The 25,284-nt window shown below is 33.4% G+C and overlaps 1 protein-coding gene across 1 annotated transcript in view; it reads right to left on the reverse strand.

Moving 5' to 3' along the window:
• The window catches only part of CNBD1 (cyclic nucleotide binding domain containing 1), a 352,114-nt gene that overhangs the window by 31,531 nt on the left and 295,299 nt on the right, over positions 1 to 25,284 (reverse strand). Inside the window, exons 8-9 of the mRNA XM_026014282.1 lie at positions 13,742 to 13,906; positions 12,539 to 12,671 (exon numbers count right to left, since the gene is read on the reverse strand). Of these exons, the coding sequence (XP_025870067.1) occupies positions 12,539 to 12,671; positions 13,742 to 13,906 (298 nt within the window). The remainder of the gene's footprint in view (positions 1 to 12,538; positions 12,672 to 13,741; positions 13,907 to 25,284) is intronic.

Genomic DNA, 25,284 nt, shown 5'->3' on the forward strand with positions numbered 1-25,284 from the left:
TTTTTACAGTGACAAAATAAAAGAGACAACAGTTTTATGTGGGAAGTAGAAAGAAGTGGAAGAAAGTGCTCTATAAAGAGCTTGAGAATTGCCTCAGCTGCTCAAGAAAAGTTCTATTTACTCATGAAAAAGTTGAATAGATGAATGTACTATTATTAAAAGGTATTTCATTGTATCCTATTTCCAAAGGATTTGAATTAAATAAATTCTTAATTTATTTTAATTTAATTTCCGTCTACCCACTGGATAATTATTTAAATGAGCGATTTTTTTACGCTCATTTAAATTTACATAATTGTTTAAGATATTGTTTAATTCTTTACGTAATTGTTTAAGATATTGCTCACCTTTATCATAGTGTTACTACAATTAGAGGGCTAAATTTGAAGTCAACAATGGAACTACATACTTCCTACAAAGCATGTTTGGATGTATTCTATGGATACTAATAGATCTTTGTCAAATTGACAAATCAATTGAGAACAAAATCAATGGTTTTATAGTGCATAGTTGCATTAGTTTCCTGCAATTACTGCAACAAATTGTCACAAACTAGGTGGCTTAAATTGTGAAGCTTATTTATTGCTAGATCTAGAGGCTAGATTTCTGAAATCAAGGTGTCAGCAGGGCCCTCCCCCAGAAGAATCACTAGGCAAGGAATCTATTTCTTCCCTTTTTTAGCCTCTGGTGGTTGCTGGCATGCCTTAACACTCCCTGTCTGCTGGCTCATCACTCCAATCCATCACCCCATCACTTTCTCTTCTACTTGTGTCTCAATGACATCTCCCTTAAATTCTTCTTATTTTTTTTTAATTCTTCTTATAAAGATAAGAAGATATGTGTAGATGGCAGATAAGGCCCACCTGGTTAATCTGGGATAAGGTCTTCCTCTCAAGAACCTGTCTTTCTTTATTTTTTTTAAGACTTTTTAAATTTATTTATTCATGGGATACACACAGAGAGAAGCAGAGACACAGGCAGAGGGAGAAAGAGGCTCCATGCAGGGAGCCCGATATGGGATTCGATTGTCGGACTCCAGGATCATGCCCTGAGCTGAAGGCAGATGCTCAAACACTGAGCCAACCAGGCGTCCCAAGGTCCTTCCTCTCAAGAGCCTTAAGGTTACCATACCTTTTGCCATATAAGGTAATATTCACAAGCTCAAGGATTAGGAAGTAAATATATCTGTGGGGAGTCATTTTTTCTGCCACAATAATAAAAGGTATAATCTAACTACAAAATTTATATTTGTATTTATCAAACTGTTAAAATGCTTGCAATTTTTTCAGATTTATTTATTTTACAGAAAAAAAAAGAGCGAGAATGGAGGGGAGAGAGAGAAAAAGAGAAATAATCTTAATCAGACATCTCTCTGAGCATAGGGCATGCTCAGACCTTGAGATCTCACAACCTTGAGATCATGACCTGAGCCCAAGTCAAGTGTTGGAAGCTTAACCAGCTGAGCCACCCAGATACTTGGAATTTTTCAAATGTGAGTTGTATCTAACAAATCAGAACTTCCCCAGATATTTTCAAGCAACCAATATATTTGGTTTTAATAGCAATGCATTTTACTTCTATTGGTTAAATTTTTAGGACTTTGTATCCAGACTCTAATAAAATTATGACTTAGTTTTAAAGATCTCATGTACATGCATCTAGATCCCAATGTTTTATATATGGGCAAAAAACTATGAAATAAAACAAAATTTATAATGAAAATTAACAGAAACATATTTAATGATATTTCTATCCACAATATTTCTGAGATAAATTGTTAAAGCTCCTATGATTATAAGAGTAGAAGTTGTTTTCATAGAATGTTAAAATTACTAAATTTTACCTGGTAGTTGCATATTTCCAAATATGCAGAAAGATGTACAATTAAATCATGAGGAAACAGATTTTTAAAAAAAAAAGCAGAAATTTCATGGGAGAAAATTAAATTTTCTTGCATTACAAAAGAAATTTAATATAGAAAGATACAAGTAGAAATACAGGATCATACTTAAGTGAACTTGGCAAATAAATTTAGAAAATAAAGTAATAAAAACACATAATCTGAATTTGTATCTAAAGATAATCAATGTCACCACCATAAGTCCTTTAGTAAAAATAAAAATTAAAGATGAAGCTGAAAGATCAAGTGGTGAGCAGGCCCTTTAACAGTCTTGGGACTATTTGCTGATGGCAACAACTAAAGGGCATGAGTTTTAAGGACCAAAATGAAAAGGAAGGAAAAATGTATTCTCTTACAAGTTGGGGAATAAAATCAAACATGCTACATAATGAGAACATAAATTACAAATATCTATCAATGAAAACATGAGTTACAAATATCTGTCCATAGCCTAAAGAGTCACTGAGGAAGTTACATTTAGCTTGAGTTCCAGGGTAGGATAAAAAGCAACTCTCATGAACATTTATAAATAATGGCTTGTACTCACAAGTGTCTTGGGAGAGGAGATAGGGTGGTCTGTATTTAAATATCTCTGGGAAATACTAGGAAAATTTTGTTCTAACTTTGAGGTGGTGGATGAGAGCACAGCTTCACTTAAATTGTACTTGAGAATCCTGTCTGGTGTTTGTAGTAGGAGTTTAGGCTGACACACACAGCTATGCATACATCTATGAATCAATAAAGCACTCTGGCTGAAATTAAAAATGAAATAAAGCATCCCATGCAAGTGCAGACTGCCAAGGGTACCAAGGAATAGAGAAAATGTATTTGAAAAGGTCTATTCCATACAATACCCTGAATAACTAAAATGGCTCTCACATTAAATTCTTTCCATTATTAGTATCACTGTTGTCTTTTATCTCTCTGCTACTATCAAAAAGTATCAAAGTACTATCTCTGTACTATCACAATGGATTCCAAATTGTTTTCCTGGTTTTCTACTGCCTCTATCCTTTCAACCATCATCATATTGCTTAGACTGATTTATTCTTCTAAAACTTTTACTAGGTATCTTTTACTAATAAAACTTCTTTAATGATACCATGGTAGCTATAAGATAAAGCACAAGTACATGAATATGGCATTTAAAAAGCCTCAGACGATTTATAGTTTGGTCTGAGTTTGTAATGATTACAAATAAGCCTGACCTTAGCTGGGTTCTTTGATCCATTCTCCTGAATCATCTGCAAGGCATATATTGGCTCATGTTATTTTTTCTTTCTTTCCTAGAAATATCATTCCTACCCTCTGCCCAACTATATCCAAAAAAATACTTTCTTCCATTTAATTTCTACTGTATCTGTTAAGAGATAGTCATTTAACATTTATCATTGTAAATAATGTATATGTCCATGAGTTACTGAAAAGTATTTTAATGAAAGATATTTGCGATCCATCTCATTACTTTAAAATCAGTCATTATTTTTTTTAATTATTAAATCTCTTAAAATCAAATCTAGTCAAACTACCCTACACAGTAATAAATTCATTGTAGCTGCTCAATATTTGATTTTATATAATTTTTGAATGCATTTCTTTTAATTTCCACAAAAGCATCTAATACAATGCTTTGTATATAATAGATGCTCAATAAAAATATTAATTGATTAAAGCCAAATTAAGAAATTGTTAAAAAGCACTTACAAAAGAGATCAACTTCGATAGAATGTATGATTAGAGTACTATTTTTGGTTCCGAAGTACAGAACACAGACTCTATCTAAGTTTAAATAGAAAAGGGTTTATCAGAAGGTATTAGGAAGCTCTAGGAGGACCATGAAACCAGGTTTCAATAGTACAATAAAAAAAAAAATTAGCCAATGAAAGGCCCACCCACAATACAGAGCTCTTCTAAAGGAAGCCTCTCTCCTGCACATCGCTTTTATAGCTAGGGGCAAAATCAGAACCACAACCCTCATTGCTATGCCTGTAAAAAGACCTGCTCTCTGACTTCTTCGAAATGTTGTATAACCATATTTGTTGGAAAGAATTCAGGCCATAGTCAAAATTAAATATTTTCAAAAAAGTTTCTATGAGGGATCCCTGGGTGGCTCAGCAGTTTAGCGCCTGCCTTCAGCCTAGGGCATGACCCTGGAGTCCTGGGATCAAGTCCCACGTCGGGCTCCCTGCATGGAGCCTGCTTCTCCATTTGCCTATGTCTCTGCCTCTCTCTCTCTCTCTCTCTCTTCTCTCTGTCTCTCATGAATAAATAAATAAAATCTTTATTAAAAAAAGTTTCTAGGAGATGTAGACTTTAGCTTTTCTAGCCTCTACAGTAAAGGAAGGCAGGTTAAAGGTATTTGAAAGGGGCACTGAGAAAATATAATCAGCAGTATCTATCATGCTAAGAAAATGTTTCTTATAGTGATATTTATAAAAACAGTGTATACAAAGACAGATATAAAAAGTAGGAAGGCAATTAAACTTGAACTATATTTATCAGTAATCATTCCATTCCTAATTATGTTATAGACAGTGGGCTGCATATATATATAGTTCATAAATTTGAATATAATGGCTAAAAATAAAAATGAATAATTGATAGTCTACACATTTTTGCTTCTTGTGATTTCTTGAAGAGAATATTCTTTCAACTGCCTTTAATTGGTGTGGCCCTTAATACCATGCTAATGCTTGTCTTATTTGATATCATCTCAAGTTAAGGTTAGCTTTAATTATACTTGGGTTTAAAACACTGTGACCCATCAGCATTCTTAATTGTTGGCTGATTGTAATCATATAATCCCCTTAAACTTCTACTCAAAGATAGAATGAAGCAACAAATTTTGTTTTAATTGAGATTTAACAACAAAAGTATGTCCAAATATACTAAGATTTATTTAGTTAATACCTTTCCCTTGTGCAGAGAAAATATATGCTAATCTACACATACTGAGCAGCAAAGAGTTGAATTATTTACTCCTGGAAGAAATGTGCCATAACTTTAGCTCAAGGCAAACACTGACTTCGAAATATTCATTCAACCTTTCATTCAACATATAAAAACCTACAAATTCTAGGTACTCTCTTGTGTACTGAAAAATACGATGGACATGTTCCAGAGGAATGTGAAATCTAGTAAGAAAACCAGCTCATAGCTTATTGGTAAATAAGATGATGCAAGCTAAGATAGAACAGGGGTTAGCAAATTTTAGCCCATGGGTCAAATCTGGGTTGAGACTTATTTCTGTACATTCCTCCAGCTAAAAACATATTTTATAATTTTAAAGAGGCTGAAAAGGAGAAGATGAAGAAAAAGAAGAAGAGTTAGAAGAATAGGACAAAGAAGAAGAGGAGGAAGGAGAGTAGGAAGTGGGAAGGAACAGCAACAGACTATACATGATTTGCAAAACTTAAAATATTTACTATCTGTCCTTTTATAGAAGTTTGCTGAACCCTCAGAATGGAATGAATAGAGTCTCCCAGAGTAGAGTGACATCAGTAGAATCTAAGTTGGTATAAGAAAAATGATCTTAACAATAAGTAAATTCAATGAGGTGAAGGTTGAGGAATTACTCTAAGAAGAGGAAACAGCATTTGTAAAGATCTTGAGAGGAAGGAGTCATAAAGGTCATAAAAATCCAGAATGACTGAAACGTGAACAGGGAAAAAAGATTACTCAATATAAAACTCAATATAAAACAGGCAAGACCCGGATGCAACTGGCCTTTTAAACTGTATTAAGGATTTTGTATTTTAATAACAATGAGAAGAATAAATATGCTAAGGAGTTGAACGATAAGATAAACTTTATTTTAGTATCAGTCAGTATAGTTAAGTGTATAGGATATAATATAACCTGTGGGAAAAGAAAGTGGGGACAAGAGGAGAGAAGAAGATGTTAAAGTGGTGACAGGATTCTGGGGCTGGGTAAGATGGAATAAGTGCAAGAAGCATTCTAGTAAAAATGGTACATGTCAAAGACAAGGAGAAAATCTCAAAAGCAACAGGAGAAAAATGACTCATCACTTAGAGGTGAGCCACAGTAAGACAAAAAGCTCACTTCTCAACAACAACAAAAAAAACCCTTGAAACTAGAAGACAATGAATAATGTATTCAAAGTGTGCCAAAAACAGAACAACACTATCAACAAAGATATCTTTCAAAAAGGAGAAACAGCCCCAGTTTAAATAAACCTGACATTATCTGTTGCTATCACAAATGCTAAAGGAACTTCTTCAGACTGGAAGTAAGCAATACCAATCAGAAATTCAAATCTGCTAGAAAAATTAAAAAGTACTGTTAAAGGTAAATATATAATTATAAAGGTCAGCATAAGTGCACATTGCTTCTTCTTCTTTTAAATGACTTGGAGAGTGATTGTGTGAAATAATAGGTACACAATCCTGATTCGAGGTCTGTAATATAGATGTGTATACATTCACCAATAACAACGCAAGGTGGCAGGTTGGAATAAACTAATAACGGACTAAGGAAAGGATATCGGATGGTATATCAGATCCGCAGGAATAAATGAAGATAACTAGAAATGGTAAATAAGGTATTGAATATAACAAACACTATAAAAATATACTTGTACTACTTCTTCTCACAGTTCTTTTAAAATATGTAAGATTAGATAATATAATAACAATTTATTGTTCAATTTGAACATATATAAATGTGATATGTATAATGATAATAGCACACAAAGAATGAAAATCAAGTTATATATTGTAATATTTCTATATCTAGCTGGAATTAAGTTAGTAAAAATCTGAAGTAGATTCTGATAAGTTGAGATATATTTTATTAGCCCTGGAACAAACATAAAGGAAATAACAAAAATAGTGAAAAATCAGTTTTTTTGATCTAGCTTTCAAAGAGCTTGGGAGTCACTACTTCATTCTAACAAGTAAAGACTTAAAAAAAAAAACAACCTTGAAAAATCAAGAATTTTTAACTCGTAAGAGGAATGAGGTCAAAGGGCAAGCTGCTGCCCCCCCCCCCCCCCAAACTGGAGAGACTAACAAGCAAATACAAAGATTCACAACTTAGCAGAAAAGAAACCTCCTCAGAAACCAGTGCTGGGGTAGGAAAATCTAAACTGTACTTGACAAACTGCTGAAGCTTCACTGTGGACAAATATGAGCTTAAAATTCCAAGGGGACCCAGGATTCAGAAGATCCCACACTTTTGTGAGTTTTATCTCCTGGATCTTTACTAAGTTCCTACAATATATATTAGAGAAAAATTTCTCATGTTTCTGGCATGAAATAAGCAAGGCACTCTGTTTTTAACAAGGCTTGCCTTCAGGGGAAACTAGTTAACCAGTCTAACCTAATGGGGTTTTATCAGATCCTAAATGAGAGAAGGGAAGTAACTAACTTCAGCCCACACCGGCCATCCTGTCCAATCTAATGTGGGGGTGCAGATGGGTGGAGAAGACTAAGAAGTATAAGTGAAACTCCCATTCCTGAGGCATAAGCCCACTGAAACACTGAGCCCTAATCATAAGACTATAAAACACTTCTTCCCCTAAACCTTATAACCATATTACTAAAACCTACTTAAAGAAGTTGTGTTAAAAAAAAAAAAAAGAAGTTGTATTTACAAAGTACCTCATGCCCAACTATCAAGAAAAATGTCAAGAGAATGAGAAGACAAGGCACAGTTGGGGAGAAAATATTTGCAAAAGATATATCTGAAAAAGCACCGTTATCCAAAATAAACAAAGAACTCCTAACAATAACCAAAAAAATTGATTAAAAGATGGGCCAACACCTTAATAGACACCTCACCAAAAAAGATGTATAGATTGGAAATAGACATGTGAACAGATGCTTCATTCAAATTCTATCAGGGAAATGCAAATTAGAACAATGAAATATCGCTACACATCTACTTAAGTGGACAAAATCCAGACACCAAATGCTTATGTAGATGTGGAGTAACATGAACTCTCACTAATGATGGGAATGCAAAATAGTACAGCCACTTAAGAAGACAGTTTGGCAGTTTCTTACCAAACTAAACTTACTATTAATATACTATCCAGGAACTGTGCTCCTTGATATTTACCCAAAGTTGAAAACTTATGTCCATACAAAAATCTGCCTAAGGATGTTTATAACAGATTCATTTATAAATTTCCAAAATCCGGAAGCAACAAAGATTTCCTTCAGTAGATGGATGGATAAATATCCAGGTAAGAGAGTATTATCCAGCATTCAAAAGAAATGAGCTATTAAACCACAAAAAGACATAGAAAAACCTTAAATATATATTATTGAGTGAAAGAGAGCATTCTAAAAAGGGTACATACTGTATGTTTCTAATTCTATGAGACTCTGGGAATAGCAAAAACATTAAAAAAAAAAACAGCAAAAAGATAAGTGGTTGCCAGTTGTTAGGGAAGGGTAAGGAATGGATGTATGGAGTGCAGAGGATTTAGGGCAGTGAAATTATATGATACTGTGATGGTGGATAAATATCATTACATATTCATCCAACTCAGAGAATGTCCAACACCAGAAGTGAGACGTAAAGGAAATTATGAGCTTTGTCTGATGATGTTCCAATGATAATGATGATTTAATGTAGGTTTATTACTTGTAACAAATGTACTAGTCTCATGGAGCACGTTAATAGTGGGAAATGCTATGCAAGATTGGGGTAGGAGTACATGTGAAATCTCTGTTCCTTCTGCTCACTTTTGCTGTGACCCTAAAACTGCTCTTAACAAATCTATTAAGAAATCACTAAATGAATTAATATATTACATTGGAAAATATCCAGTCAATACAAAAGATGCCCATAAGAAAGGAATGGAGGGGGAAAAATCAAAATCAATAGCGTCTCTAAAGTACAAGCCTGGTTACGGATGCTCAAGAATGTGCAATCCAACTAAAGAGTTTAAAACCTTACAGAATTATTTGATATGCAAGAACCTGAAGCCAAAGAGTTACTGGAATCTAGAGCCCAGAACTTTACACTTCTGTTTGGTAGAGGTTCAAAGTACATATTTGTGTCTGAAACTCTCCACTTTTCGTTTGGGAAGACGAGATTTTTTTTTTAACTGTTATTATATTGTCTTATTGTATCTTTCAGAACTAAATTGGTTACTACTTTTTTTGAGTATCTCTAGTTATGGTTTGCTATGTCATATTCTGCTTGGAAAAGACAGAGCATAATGATCTAAGCACCTTAACAATAAAATATACATAAAGAGTTTACTGATGCCAAGTTAACTTTTTTTTTCTTATACACAATAACCACAGAAACAGGCTGATTAGTGAGAAAAGCTGGTTGTCTTTTTCCAGCCAGCCTTACTTTGAAAAAATAAATAACATCTGGGAAGACTTTAATCGGTGTGATACAAACCGGACATGCCCAAATTACTAGCAGCATTGTACACATTCATTATAGTCAGGATCCCTGGGCATGTGAAGCAAAAGTAAGAAGACTTAGGAAGTTAACAAAGGAAATAGAGCCAGAGATAAGCTTTACTTATTTCATAGATTGTCAAGGATTAATCCTAAATTCTATCAAGCTTTTGAATAATTAACTAAATCTCACTGAAACTTCATCCAACATACATACTTAAAAGAAGATCAAAACACACATAATTATGCCTTGGAAATCATACTCATGCTAATTTTAAACCAAGATAATAAAAGTATAATTTGAGCTAGAGCCTCTACATTTTCTGATAAAAATTCAAAATAAATCTTGAGCAAAGTCGAGAAGTATTACATCTAATGCTTCTCTTTGATATATCAAGTTTGTCACTGTCATATTAGAAAATCTGATTAGGTTGACTGAATTTATTCTTCACCTAGGTATGTTTATTTATAAGAACCACAGTATTTCAGGGTTGAAAGAGGCTTTGAAGATCTTTTACTGTAATTGTCATTCCTCTCTAAGGAGGACAAATGATTTTTAAAACTTTATAAATGTAAGCACCACATATTTATATTTGGGAATCAGTGGGAAAATAATGCTACTTTTGACTTATTCAACATAATCACAGTCCATTGCAATAAATAGAGTCCACCATTATTTTTAAACGCATTTACTAAAAAGAACTTGAGCCCAATATTAGTCTACGAAACTGCTTCAACTCAGGACTACCTTGGGATCCCTGGATGGCTCAGCGGTTTAGCACCTGCCTTCAGCCCAGGGTGTGATCCTGGAGACCCGGGATCAAGTCCCATATTGGGCTCCCTGCATGCCTGCTTCTTCCTCTGCCTGTGTCTCTGCCTCTCTCTCTTTATGTGTGTCTCTCATAAATAAATAAAATCTTTTAAAGAAAATCAGTACTACCTTAATTCTGATGCCAAATTTAAGAATTTTAGATTGATATTTTAGACTGACACATATTAGTCATCATTAGTAATCAAATACATTAAAAGCTCATAATTATTCCCCTTTCTAAAATTCCACATTCTTTTAGCTCACATACATAATTGAAAATATTTTTGAATTATGGTTTTTTCCAACCTTTTTATTTTATTTTGTAAGAGATTTTATTTATTTATTTGAGAGAGAGAGAGAGCAATGGAGAGAGAGCACAAGCAGCGGGAGGAGCAGAGAGAGGAGACAAGCAGACTCCACACTGAGCACAGAGCCCCGTGTGGGGCTTCATCCAATGACCCTGAGATCACGACCTCAGCTGAAATCAAAAGTCTAACGCTTAACTGACTGAGCTGCCCAGGAGCCCCTCTTTCCTTCTTTTCAATAACCTAAAATATATTAATATTCTTATAGACGGGCAAGACTGAGACATTATTTTTTTTATATACAAAATAGCCCTGGAAATGAGGCATGGACCAAAATGTGCTGTTTCTGATACAAAAGGAGGAAACCCATGAAGATCAAAACAGCCATATTTAAAAAAAAATTGTTTCTATACAATACATATGCTAAATTTAGAAGTGCTCAATTCCTAATTTTTCCCAAGTCAGGTACTACTTGCTTTCTTAAATGTACTGTTGGCCAAAAATGGCATTCATAACTCATTAGAAAAAAATGTTTCATGAACAAAAATACATCTAAAATTCAACTTTTCCAAGAAAGAAAAAAATATATATAAATATGGGTTAAAAAAATATGGGTTAAACACTGTATTTTTTAAAAGTGATAATAAAATATAAAAATAAGAACTGGAAAAAATTGGAAATAACTTAGTAAAGGGCTATCATCTCACCAAACTTAGCAAGTTTATTAGAGAATCTCAGTTTTTGAAGCATAATCTTGCCTCTAGTGATATTTACTTTTCTTCTAATAAAGGAACCTTCTGTATTGGTTCTATGCTATACCTTACTTTTCTATTACACAGTGACTCCCTTAAAGGATATATTACCCAGATTTTTCTTAACTCCACCATATTTTTATTAACAGTCACATTACGGAATTTGCAACTCAGACTCATTCTTTTTAGAAGGTTAAATTTAATTCAGAAATGTTCTCCTCCTGCCAACATTTCCCTCATATTTATGGTTCTATAGGTTTGAAATGGAAGTATTTCTCTCAAACACTACCTCTTCTATTATAATCCATTGTTCCACTACGGAGAAAAACCAAGCAAGGCTGCAAAACTCTTTCTGTTGTTTGTGGCTATCTCCTGTAGGGCAAAAGATCTCCTTACTGAAGGAAATCTACCACAGTTCCTCTTATGTTGGTGTCTTAGTCACTTTGGGCTGATATAACAAATATCATAGGCTGGATGGCCTAAACAACAAACATTTATTTCTCACAGTTTTGGATGCTGAAAAAGTCCAAGATCAAGATGCCAGCAGATTCAGTGTCTGGTAAGATCCCTCTTTCTAGTTTGCAGACAACTGCCTTCTTGTATCCTCATATGGGCGAGAAAGAGATCATCTCTCTTATGTTTCTTCTTATAAAGGCATTAAACCCATACATAAGGGCTCCACGTTAATGACTTAATCATCTCTCAAAGGACCCTCCTCCAAATAACATCATATTGGAGATTAGGGCTTCAATATGAGTTTTGTGGGACACAAACATTCAATCCATAGAAAGTGACATCTCTTACTTAATGGGCTCTCATAGATAGAAACAGTTGTACAAAATGGCTTAATGCCACTTACACCTTTTGTGTACATGTAAGCAGGAAATCCATAAAACCCTGCCATGCCAAATATTGGAAATGTTGGCAGCTTCACTGCTGCTACCCCAGCTATCTCAGCTGCTATCTCAGCCTCACCTTTTCTCTATCTTTCCACTAATAATGTGTAGTGCAGGTACAGAGAATCAAACTTGCTGCTTAAGTAGGTTTTCAATCAGGAGGAAAGGAAAAATGAATATAACTTCTCACTGCTTTCTCCTTATAGTCCTTATGTTAACTGTCAGGGTGGTGCAAGAAGGGCAGGGCCATGGAGAAGTATAGGGGGATATGGAAATAAGGTCAGTTCTGAGATCAGTTTTCAAGCCAATCAGAATGATTTTTTAATAAAAACAGGCAATAAGCTAAATGTCCAATTAAAAGTCTACATTAAGAAATTAGGGAAAGACTCATATGAATAAATATTATATAAAACATTAAAATTATGAAAAAGTATAAATTCCAATATTATGTTATGTAAAGAAAATGATCCAAAATTGCATTAAACTCACCGTGACCTGGTGGAAATTTTTTCCATTTAATGAGTGCAACTAGTTCATATATGGATAAAGTAGGCCATTCTTCATAATATGGACATTTACGAATTAATTTCACCTTTTGTTTATTTTCAAGTTTTATTTTTTCCTGAAAAAGTCATTAAAAAAGAAGGAAAAATGAATAGCAGATAGATAAATGGCAATAACAGAAAATAAAGGTCATATGAATGTAAATTGCATAAAATACATTTGAATTTTGTAGGAGCATCATTCTATAATCATATAACCATACTGAAATTTAGTCTTCAGATTTGCTACTAAAATTATATTTTCCCACCTTTCATAATATTTTTAGACTTCCATAAATGTTTTAGCATTTTTAAGAAATCCTGTCATAGTCAAGACTAAACTCAAAAGTTATACTTGATAATATTGAATAACTGATACTTATATTATTAGAGACCTAAATCAAGAAGATGGATGTCTCCTCATCTCCCTCCAACCTGAGCACACAACCATAGCTGATGCCAATGGTTTGTTGCACCTGCTCCAGACTTAGATCCTATCAAGAAAAGCTGGCAGAGAAGGACAATGGGGGCCTTTCAATGCAGTCATTTATATAAATTTTCTCTGTCATCAGGAAAGGAGAAATCAAAAAGAGGGAACATTTTGGAGTTGACTAAAGTAGAATAAATCTGAAACATAAAGTAAATAAGTTATCTTAATGTAGCCGAATTAGGGGGTCAGAATTAAGTTGTGATCACCTATTCATGTGACCCTGGGTCTATTAAAGCAATGAAATAGCATACCAATCACTTCCAAGTATTTTTTTCTCCTCAGATGGACTGTACAGATTTAGAGATCTGTCTGTATGATTATCTGGTATCCCTAACACATGACAAGCTGTTGACATCCAAAGCATATGTTTGTTGAATGAATACATGAATAAATGAATATATAAATGAATGGATTTTAAATTCAGGAAAAACCAAAAGTGCTAAAGATATACATAAAATATATCCAGGGAGATCTTTCTTTCCACTTCAACTACCCATCATCATCAAAAGCTTAGATAATGTTCATCAAATAAGCCACACTTTTATGGCTCCAAGTCAAGTTATATTAAAAAATAAAAAAGATATGAACATCTTCTGTCTAAAGATAAAACTTGAATTTAAACACATATTGTGCTAATATATAGATTAGGTATGCTCATACCGATTTTAACCTCGCATAATCCTTTGCAGAGATTTTAAGAATTTCACAGTCTTCTTCTGTGATCACCGAGTACTCCTTTGTTTCTGATTCAGTCTGAGCTGCAACTTCCAGAGTCCCAAAGCTACTCCACTGTCCAAGCTGTAAAAAATACAGATGTAATTTAAACTTCATTATCACTCATCAACATAAAAATACCAGTAGTGGTGGTAATAGAAGCAGTCTAGAAGAGTCTGCAAAAAGGATGATGGCAGGTCAAACGCCAACTCTGTGAAAGAAGGGGATCTAAACAGTCTTGCAAGGCTGTCATACTTCTGCCCAATGCTACCTTCCCAAAGGAAGGAAAAGCTTCCACTTTTTCACTAGCATGAAAGAAATAACTTATAAGATAGATCTTCTGTTTTATCCACTGATTCATTTTAAGGACCTGGAATAATGCTTGGAACATAGCACCCATTCAATAAATATTTGTTGAAAGAGTGAAAAAAAAATACACTGGTCTTCTGTTTATTTTATTATTCTCATACATTGGTAGTAATAATGAAAATTAATATAGTGTTATGCAGTATATAAATATATACACATACACACATGTAGAGTCTCCTAAATACAATATGTAAAAAATAAATATTTAGCATGCTAAAAATGTTACACTAGAACAATATTGTAATTATTAGGATATAATGAGAATATACGTAGTTACATAGAGGATCTATATTCATGTTTGCCTGGGGGAAAATATATACCATGGATAATACATATCTATGAAATTGAGAAGCTTCTCTGGGAAAATATCAGGTCTATATGGCTAAGATAATATGAGAGGACCTCCACTCTTCCATTTTAAATCCATAGAAAGGCTGAATTGTTGAGCTTGGATAGCTGAGCTTCAATCTGCAAGTCCAGAAATAAAGAGGAATTTTAAACAATTACTGATGAAGCCAAAGTGGTCCACAGTGATATGAGACTAGGATACAGGCCTAAAGGGTCAAGTTCCAGGATTTGTCATACATGTGGAAATAGATGAGACCCAGGACCATACAAGGTAAGGAATTGAAATTGAGCTCTCTTGCCTAAAGCCCAGGACCTTGGAGAATCACCTCTATGTGAAATGGAGGTAACAAAAACTCTACCCACTAATTTAGCTAGGGAACTGAGTAGAGTTGTCACAAAATCAGGTTCCTAGGTCTATAACTTGCGTAGGTGAATAGTATACATTTACACATAGTGCAGGACTCATAGCTTAAAAATTACTGTACAGTCTGCTACACAACTAGTAAAACACCTAGAATCCAGGAACGTGCAAATTTAAAACCTTAGGTATGAATTGAGAATAAAGGAATTCACATAGGAAGCAATCCATGTTAATAACAAAATCACAATAAAAAATTACAAGCCTCACAAGTGACAAAACCCCTATGACAGTAACTCAACAAAGAACCTGAAAAAATATTGAACAACCTAAAAGAAGCTATATGCAATCAATATATTAGATTATAAAATTGGAGTATAACATGATGGAAGCAAAAGGAGGCATTTTGCAAAAGAATAAAATTAAACTTTTATAAGTAAAAAACAATTATTACAAAAACTCAGTGGATACTTTAGTTAAAACTTAAGAAATAATTCATGAAATGAATTATTATATCCATGAGTAAAACATTCAGAATAAAACATATAAAATATAGATGGATTTTGATATAAGACTTTAAGAAATGTGAAAGAAAGATGGTGGCCATTCAGCATATATCTATTAGGATTTCCAGAAGAAACCAAAAATAATGGGAGAGGAGTAATTATCACATCAGTGATACTGGAACCAAATTTTCCAGAATAGGGAAGATGTGAGTCTTAGAAATGAAGGAACAATACCAAACCCAAAGACAAATACAAAACAGTTGATAAAAAATGGGTAAATGTAAATAAAATGTATTGGCATACAATATTTTTAAAATAAATAATATAGGGTACCTATAAAATAACATAGATTTAAAACACTTTTACAACAGCAAATACAGAGAAGAGCAGGAAGATAAAAGTTATTGAGAATCTTTATACTTTCAAACTAGGAAATAAAAAGGATTATATAGGTGTTCATAGTTAAAACTGCAAATTTAATAGTATAGAAATTGGAACTTCACAAATGGAAAAGAAAATAAACACAATGACACAAAAAAGTGACGAAATTTACTATATCCCTAAAATATATAACACCTATAATTTGACTTAAATAGGACAACAAAAACAAATAATTATAGAAAATGACAAATTATAAAAAAAATAATAACTTCCAGAGAAAAACAACTAAACAAATCACACACAAGAACATTCTCAACCTTACTAATAGAGAAATGTTTATTCATCTATCAGATTGGAAATATTAAAGTACTCCAACCTATGAGACGGGTAATATTTTCATACGTAACTCAAGAAACTATAAAAACTTTTTAAAATGAGAAATAATCTGGCAATATTTACTAAAATAAACAAAGAATGTACGAAATGAAATACTTTATCCTGATACTCGTCTCATAGGATCTACCTAACAGAAAAATGCATTCTTAAGGATATATATATATTATATATATATTTTAAAATTGTATTTATTCATTTGAGAGAGGGATTGAGAGAGGAAGAAAGAGAGCACCAGTGAGGGGAGAGGCAGAGGGAGAGGGAGAAGCAGACTCCCCGCTGAGCAAGAACCCAATGCAATGCTCAATCCCAGGTCCTGGGATCATGACCTGAGCTGAAGGCTCAACTAACTGAGCCACCTAGGTGACCCCTTTAAAGATATAGTTACAAGAAGTTTAATGTAGCACTTTTTAATAACCCCCAACTGGAGTCTTTTTTAATGGCCCTAATTAACGTGTGTTTGTGTGTGTATTCAATTAAGTCTAAGTTTTTACATACTGTTTAAAATTAGTAAAATCTATGTATCTTAACCTTTAACAATTAGGTAAAAATATATGTTGAAAATTTTTATAAACTGAACAGTTACAAAGAAAGTAATCTGTATTAGTTTATATAATTGTTCATATGTTTATGTGAGCTCAGAGAAAGTTATGCAAGTATAAATACCAGGCCATTCAGGGGATAAGTGGGGCTAAAATGACAAAAGACTTAATTATCTTTCCCTTAAAACATATTTTCTTTCAGTTACAACACTGAGTATGTATTAAATTTTAAGTTTTGGACATTTTAAGAGAGATTTAAAATGCAGATTCAGAACAACATGTTATGTTATTTTCCACACCTATGTTATCTCTCTTGATATTTTTATAGTGATATATGAAATATATTAAATGATATATATTAGACATATATAGTGATCTCTGAATGATGAAAGTGCAGATAACTATCATTGTCTACTATATAACTGTATTTTCTGAAATTTTCAATAAACGTAGCAATTTTGAAATCTGGCAATATTACAAAGCTATTTAAATTATGAACAAGTCCATCTTTCTCAATTTGGAGGAAAACATTCATTACGGTTAGATAGATAATCATATTTTGCTGGAAATGGTTGTTGGAAGTACACAAAAGGAGCCATTTCTCTCACTTCTAAATTCTCATGCTATTTTACTGAAAAATAGGTAATTACCTTTATTGGGAAATTATGTATTCCCACGATTGAAAATTATTACACTTTTCTAATAATATATGAGCCAAACAATTGCTTCTGAAAAACAAGAGTTGGTAAATCATTAAGATTTATTTTGAGTAAAAACAGTGTTAATGTTTGTTTCAAGCAGCATTTTACTGTTTCTGAAAAACAATAGACTTTTACAAGTATAATTTTTGTTCCTCTTGTATTACTTTTCTAATGCTTCCAGCTTTCAGGTATTTACACATTAAACAAGATCAATAACTAAAGTTGGAATTGTTATTTTTAAACCAAGGAAAGGTCCTGTTCCTAACCCTGTGGAACAATTTTTTTCCTTAAGAGACTGAAGAGGCAGGGACTGGAGGCCTGGGTGGCTCAGTGGTTGAGCATCAGCCTTTGGCTCAGGGCTTGATTCCAGGATCCGGGATGGAGTCTTGCATCGGGCTCCCTGTAAGGCACCTGCTTCTCCCTCTGCCTATGCGTCTGCCTCTCTGTGTGTGTCTCTCATGAATAAATAAACAAAATCTTTTTTTTTTTTTTTAAAGAGGCTGAAGAGGCAGACAGAGACTACAAAGCCTCTTTAGATCAAGGGTTCAGAGTCTTGGTACAAGGATGGACTTTTGGAATATTCTTGAACTCCTCCTGTCTCATTCCACAGTTTGTGATTCTTTGTAAATTTCTGTTGTTTTTATTTCTTTGAATGACTTTCTACAGCTTTCATTAGATTCTCAAAGGTGTCTATGTCTCAGAAAAAAAAAATTGCATTTCCCCTATGATTAAAATGGCTCATTTAAGAAAGTACATTCTCATAACCAAATAATGTTGTACAATAAGAAAGTAATGTGAAAATGCCACATTTTATAATCTCTGACATGCTTATGGAGGACTTGGGCCATATTCGGGGTAAATGTGATATCTAAAAGGTAGAAGCAGGAACCAACCTGAATGTAAGGGCAGTCTGATTGGGACCACTCAACCCACTGGTTAAGAGACCGGCATGCCTGCCTAAATTCCCTGGGTACATTCATTCCAAACCTGTATGCTGAGCCAAAGAGGAAAACATTTCCAGTCTACAGGAAAAGAATTGATATTTGAAGGTTGTATGAATAACTATGCAGTCTCTATGTAAAACCTACAACTCAAGACAATTGTAGATTTGGTCAATAAAGTCTTCTTTAAAAAGTAATCTAAATAAAGCTTCAGATTATGTTCCTCATACACTTTGGCAAGAAGAGTCTAAATATCATAATAGATCAGAAAAGTAGAAGAAATTCGTTTTATTTTCTCCAAAACAGAGAGTTTCTTCAAACATTCTCAGGGCATTTCTACCTTCTCAATCATTTACATGAAGCTCTTTTCTGAAATACCTAAAACACTGACTGTTGATTTGAATTCTACCCAGTTTCAGACCCAGTTTAATCCCTGTCTCTTTTCTAAAGCTACCTAGATCACCTCAGTCTGATTTCTAATAAATTATGTGCTCTATTATTCTGTTCTATAATATGCTCTCATAAGTAAGGGCATTCTAAAAATATTAAAAATATTGTATTACTATCTTAAGACTTTGAGGATAAAGAAATGTGTTCCTTCCCTCTAACACAGGAAGATTTTCGGCAGCAAAGGAACCTGGGTTGAATAATCATCATTTGGTACCATGTTAAGACCTGTGCAATTATAATTAAATATCCTTAAGTTTTAAAGGTTTAGTAGTAAAACATTAACTTCTCTATTAGGTAAATGTTAAAGTTGGTATATAGGGTTTATCTGATGCTTACTTAATTCCACTGTGATTATAGACATAATCATTTGAAATTTGTTGAGACTCAATTTATACCCTAGCACTAAATCAATTTTAAAAATATTCCATGTGCAGGGGCACCTGAGTGGCTCAGTGGTTGAGCATCTGCCTTTGGCTCACTTTGTGATCCCAGGGTCCTGGGAATGAGTCCCACATCAGGCTCCCTGCAGGGAGCTTGCTTCTCCCTCTACCTATGTCTGCCATTCTCTCTGTGTCTCTCATGAATAAATAAATATTTTTTTAAAAAGTTCCATGTACACTTAAAAGGAATATACATTCTGCAATTGTTTGCAATATTGAATACAGGTCTATTAAATCAAGTTTGTTAATTGTGTTGTTTAGAATTTCTGTATCTCCACTGATACGTGTGTGTGTGTGTGTGTGTGTGTGTGTGTGTATTTGGTCTGGTTCCCTATCCCTTAGAGATATCTATTAAATCATCATCCATAGTTGTGGATTTGTTTACTTTTCTCTCTCTCTCTCTTTCTTTCTTTCTTTCTTTTTCTTTCTTTCTTTTTCTTCTTTATCAATATTTATGTATTTTGAGGTAATAATTTTCAGTGCATACAAATTTCACATTAATTATGAAATATACCTTTTTACCTTTAATAATGTTCTTGGAATAAAGTCTACTTTGCCTACTATTAGTAGAGCTACACCAGCTTTCTTTGGATTAGTGTAATCTGGTTTATCATCTTGCATTATTTTAATTTGCAACTTCCTGTGTATTTGTAATAAGGTGTGTCAGCATATAGAAGTTATTTTATTTACTCTGACAATCTTTGTTTATTAAAATGGTCTGTTTACATTTAATGTAATTACAGAGACATTTAGGTTTAAATTTGTCATCTTAATATTTGCTTTCCATTTGTCTATTTTTGTGTGTCGTTTCCTCCTTTTTATTCAGTGCTGAACATTGAGTATAAAAAACTTATTGCTGGAGATGATATCATCTTTCTCTGAGATGCTTTACTTTTAAATTGACAGCTAAGTAGTGAGCATAGACGTAGATTAAATTGACAGATAAGTAGTGAGCATAGAAGTAGATTAACATGATCCAATCAGGAGTTGAGGTGTTTGAGGCTGGCTTTAGTTTTAGGTTTAAATTGATAGACTAACACGTTTATCAGAACTTCTTATCCTTGCTAGATACAGAACTCTTAATTGCTACCTGTTAAATGCTATGAGACTGATGACAATTCTTGTTAGATTTGTAGTTGTGTATTTTTACTTGCTTACTGTGATGGTTAATTTTGTGTGTCAGCTTGACTGGGTCACAGAATACCCAGGTAAATTGTTCAAACATTATTCTGGGTGTTTCTGGATGAGCTGAACATTTAAATTAGTTCACAGAATAAAGAAGATTGGTTTCTGTACTGTGGCAGGGCTCATTCAATCAGCTGAAGACCTGATTAAAACAAAAGACAGATCCACAACCAAATAAGGAAGAATTTAGGAAATTCTCTATCCAGTGGCCGATAAGTTGATTTTCCTAGACATCAGTGATTACTGGTTTTACAGCATCTTCCAGACTTTGGACCCAAACTAGATATTAGTCTGGCAGATTTTGGATTTGCTAGTCTCCATCACTGCCTAAGCCGATTCGTTATCGATCTCTATCATCTATCTATCTATCTATCTATCTATCTATCTATCTATCTATCTATCTTTCTACCCATCTAGCTATTCATCTATCCATCCTACTGGTTCTGACATACAGATTTTTACAGGTTTTTAGCCTCTTGTTCCATAAAGCTTAGGATTAAGGAAATACCTGGAAGAAAAGAAAGGCATATCAGGCTACCTTTCCTCTGATTTTCTTTTCTCCCAGTATCTCAGCTCCTCAAATTCTGATTGTCTAGTTAGACTGAACTCTGGTTCAGTTTTGTCACCCTGGTACTCTAAGACTCCTGAAAGTTCTGATCTACTTCTTTCTGCTTAGTTATTCATCCCCATGAGGCTTACAAATTGGCAGATGCCTCAAAAAGAAGCAACAGGAAATGCCTGGCTCAAAACAATATATTTCCTTTCTTTCTTGGCCCTTCAAATCCTGGTTCCCTTGGTTGCTCTTAAATACTTTCAGACAGTTGCTTGATTGGTTGCTTTCATCCAGCTTTTATCATGTTCTCAGCAGGGAGATTGGTTTAATGCAAGCCACTCATCATAGTCAAAAACATAAGCCTTGTCAAATTAAAGTGTTTCTTTAAAATAAGATCTACCTCTGTTTCTTTTGTTCGGACTTTGTTTGCTTGCCCTTATCATCCCTATATGAAGTGGGTGACAACAATCACTCAGAATAATCAATCAGACAATGATATCTAAATCTTTCTCATAGAAAATAAAGGAAGGGTGGAGATGCTGGCAAGATAGTCCAGGAATTTTTACATAAATTAGGATCAAATTAGAAAAATTATCTGAAGAGTCTTATCCTGGTTTTGACTTTCTCTTCCCAAAAAAACAATGGAGAAAAATTAGATGGTAGCTTCTCAATACAAGGAAGGAATTAGTAACCCCAAGGGGGGAAAATTATATATATATTCCATCTCATTTTCTCTTTCCTTCCCTATAGATACATATATCATATACATGATAAGCAAATAAATGGATACTAATGTATTAATAACAAAATTTCTAATGCCCGAACTATTCAAATACTAATAATAATGTAAGTACTGAGCACTCATTGCTCCTCTGCAGGGTATATATGTCTTATGTACTTGTGTGTCCTGTTTAGTTTTCTCTGTCAATTAAATTGTCTAAGTCTTTCAAAACTCATAAATTTTCTAGTACACATAAGAGACATATCTACGAGTGCAGGAAAGGTGTAGATGGACAAATAAAATAGTACCTGAAGAACTCACAGGAAACATGTTCTTGTATAAGTGTCACCGTACCTACGATGTAAAACCTTCTGAACAGCCCAGGCTGCATTCTATTCACACATGAGTACCATTCAGCTGATAGCCATGAACTGAATCTCAGATATATCCCAAAGATTTCCTTCTACATTATTATTATTTTTTTTTATGTTTTAGAAAGATCAACTTCAGCACAGACTGGAACAACAGTTTCCTTCTCCTGTCGTTAGATTTGGACTGCTGACTTTTTTTTTTTTTTTTTTTTTGCCAAAGAGAGATAGTCTTTTATTCTATAGCCTCAGAAGGTCCTAAATAACTACACTAAATTCTGAAGCGGTCAACCAGCATGACTCAACACTCACTCATCTAATTTGAAAATAGTGAATGTATAATTCAACCAGAAGTATAGTTAAAAAATTAAACCAATTAATTAAAAAATAACACTTGGACAAATAAAATATATTTCATAATTTTCTAAACATTGTTAATGCTCAATAAGTATTGCTGACTAGTTATAGATGGGAAAAGTCATTTTTCATATCATTATTTGAGATACTTTTACTTTCTTATTACAAGGAAGAAATTAATCTATCTGATATGTAGGAGTACACCATTCAACCACTAGAAATAATCATTCTAGCGTGTCAGTGAAATTGCTCTTTCACTGTGATGTTATATTGCAGAAAATTTAACAATGAGTGGCATATTCACAATCACTTAAGAGTAAACACTAAGAACTAAAAATACTTCTATATTTTAATAGAAAATACAATGTCAATTAAAGAAAATCTACTATCTACTGTAAATAATCATAAACTTCAAAAACTTAGCATGTAAATCTTAGTAAAAAATTAATGGAGCATATGTTAAAATGAATACTTTATAGGTATTCATACATAAGTGCTCACCACAATTCATTAGCTATTGTAGTTATAAAATCTAAAGTTCCTTAATGGATTGACATCAGTCATGTGTTATATGGTTTTTCATTTTTAAATTAATTGCTCTGTTGTGATTAGAATTTTAAACGAAAAATGATATATTTTGGTAGCTTTGTATAGTTGACTTTTTAATATGCCAGAAATACTGCTTTCTCACTTTATATTCAAAATAGAACATTTTATTCACATAACGCTGAATTCAATGGCTCATATATCCATTTATTCTGAGTTTAATATGTTCTTATAAAGAAGATTCAGTTGAATAAGCTTAGATATAAACTGAAATAACTATGTCAGCCTAATATCAATGTGAAAATGATTTAATATTTACATTTTTGCTTATACTTAAAGTAAGTACTTTGAACTGCCCTTTGGGATTTTCCATATTCACCATTAAAGAATTATAATTTTCTTAACTATACTCTCTACTTTTATAATTGTTGAGCCTACTTTTTAAACTTTTCAATGAATAATAGACACATAAAAGTACCAATAAAATGAGCCCCTATGGGCCCACTCTCTGACTCAAGAAATCAAATTTTCCTATTTAGGTAGAAGTAGCCATTATCCTAATTATTAGGATATTAAATTTTAACTATATCTTAGTAAAACTGTATGAAACTACAAGATAGTGTGGTTTTACTTATTTCTTCACATTATTTTAAATAACAGTAAACATTATTCTGTGTTTTTGCTGAACATTGTTTTACAAATACAACTATGTTAATGTAGTTCATTCACTTTTCCTCGCTGCATGACAATACTCATTTATTAAAATTTATTATTTTGCTGATGAGCATTTTTGCTGTCAGTATTTGACTATAAAATGGTATAAGCATTATTATACGTGTCATGTCTTCTTTGTACCATATGTAGCTATTTTTCTAAGATACAGGCCTAAGGATGCAATTTCTATGCTATAGGATGTGTTACCACTTTAACATCTAAAACCCAAACTGTTTTCTAAAATACAGGTTTTGCCTTATACTCCTTCATGCATCATGAATGCATGCAATGTCTATTTCTGCAAGTCTCCAACATTATGTATTTTCTGATTTCTAATATTTTCCAATTTGATAGTAAGTAATATTATTGATTACACTTGTTATTTATTTTCATTTATTTCAAAGTGTAAAAAGTATTCACTATATATTTACTGGATTGCTAAAGTGGTAGAACTATGTTTTATTAGTCAATTCCTTAATTCATAGTTTCTCTTCAGTAAAAGATTGATTTATATGTTTTGAATTCTTTATCATAATTTCCCTTTATTTGTAGATCATTATATATTCCAAATTTTAATCTTTTGCCATTTATATGTGTTGAAAAAATCTTCATCCAAAGTGTGCCTTCTCTTTACTGAGTATCATTGGATGAACAGAACCTAATTGTTATATATTTTTTTTGTTTTAAGGTTTTATTTGAATTCTCCTTAGGTTACATATAGTGTAATATTAGCTCCTGGAGTCAATTTTAGTGATTCATCACTTACCTATAACACCCAGTAGTCATCACAAGTGCCTTCCTTTAATACTCATCACCCATTAGCCCATCCCACCACCCACCTCCCCTCCAGCAACCCTGATTGTTCTCTATAGTTAAGAGTCTCTAATGGTTTGCCTCCTTCTCTTTTTCTCTTTCCCCTGTGTTCATCTGTTTTGTTTCTTAAATTCTACATATGAATTAAATATATGCTATTTGTTTTCCTCTGGCTGATATTTTTTTATTGGAGTTCAATTTGTCAACATATATCACCCAGTGCTCATCCCGTCAGGTGCCCCCGTCAGTGCCCGTCACCCAGTCACCCCAACCCCCTGCCCACCTCCCTTTCCACTACCCCTTGTTCATTTCCCAGAGTTAGGTGTCTCTCATGTTCTGTCATCCTCACTGATATTTTCACTCATTTTCTCTCCTTTCCCCTTTATTCCCTTTCACTATATTTTATATTCCCCGAATGAACGAGACCATATAATGTTTGTCCTTCTCCAACTGGCTTATTTCACTCAGCATAATACCCTCCAGTTCCATCCATGTCGAAATAAATGGTGGATATTTGTCATTTCTAATGGCTGAGGAATATTCCACTGTATACATAGACCACGTCTTCTTTATCCACTCATCTTTCAATGGACACCAAGGCTCCTTCCACAGTTGGGCTATTGTGGACATTGCTGCTATAAACATCAGGGTGCAGGTGTCCTGGCATTTCACTGCATCTGTATCTTTGGGGTAAATCCCCGGCAGTGCAATTGCTGGGTCGTAGGGCAGGTCTATTTTTAACTCTTTGAGGAACCTCCACAGTTTTCCAGAGAGGCTGTGCTGGTTCACATTCCCACCAACAG

Source organism: Vulpes vulpes, chromosome 13 (assembly GCF_048418805.1).
Source record: "Vulpes vulpes isolate BD-2025 chromosome 13, VulVul3, whole genome shotgun sequence".
NCBI classification, from domain to species: Eukaryota; Metazoa; Chordata; class Mammalia; order Carnivora; family Canidae; genus Vulpes; species Vulpes vulpes.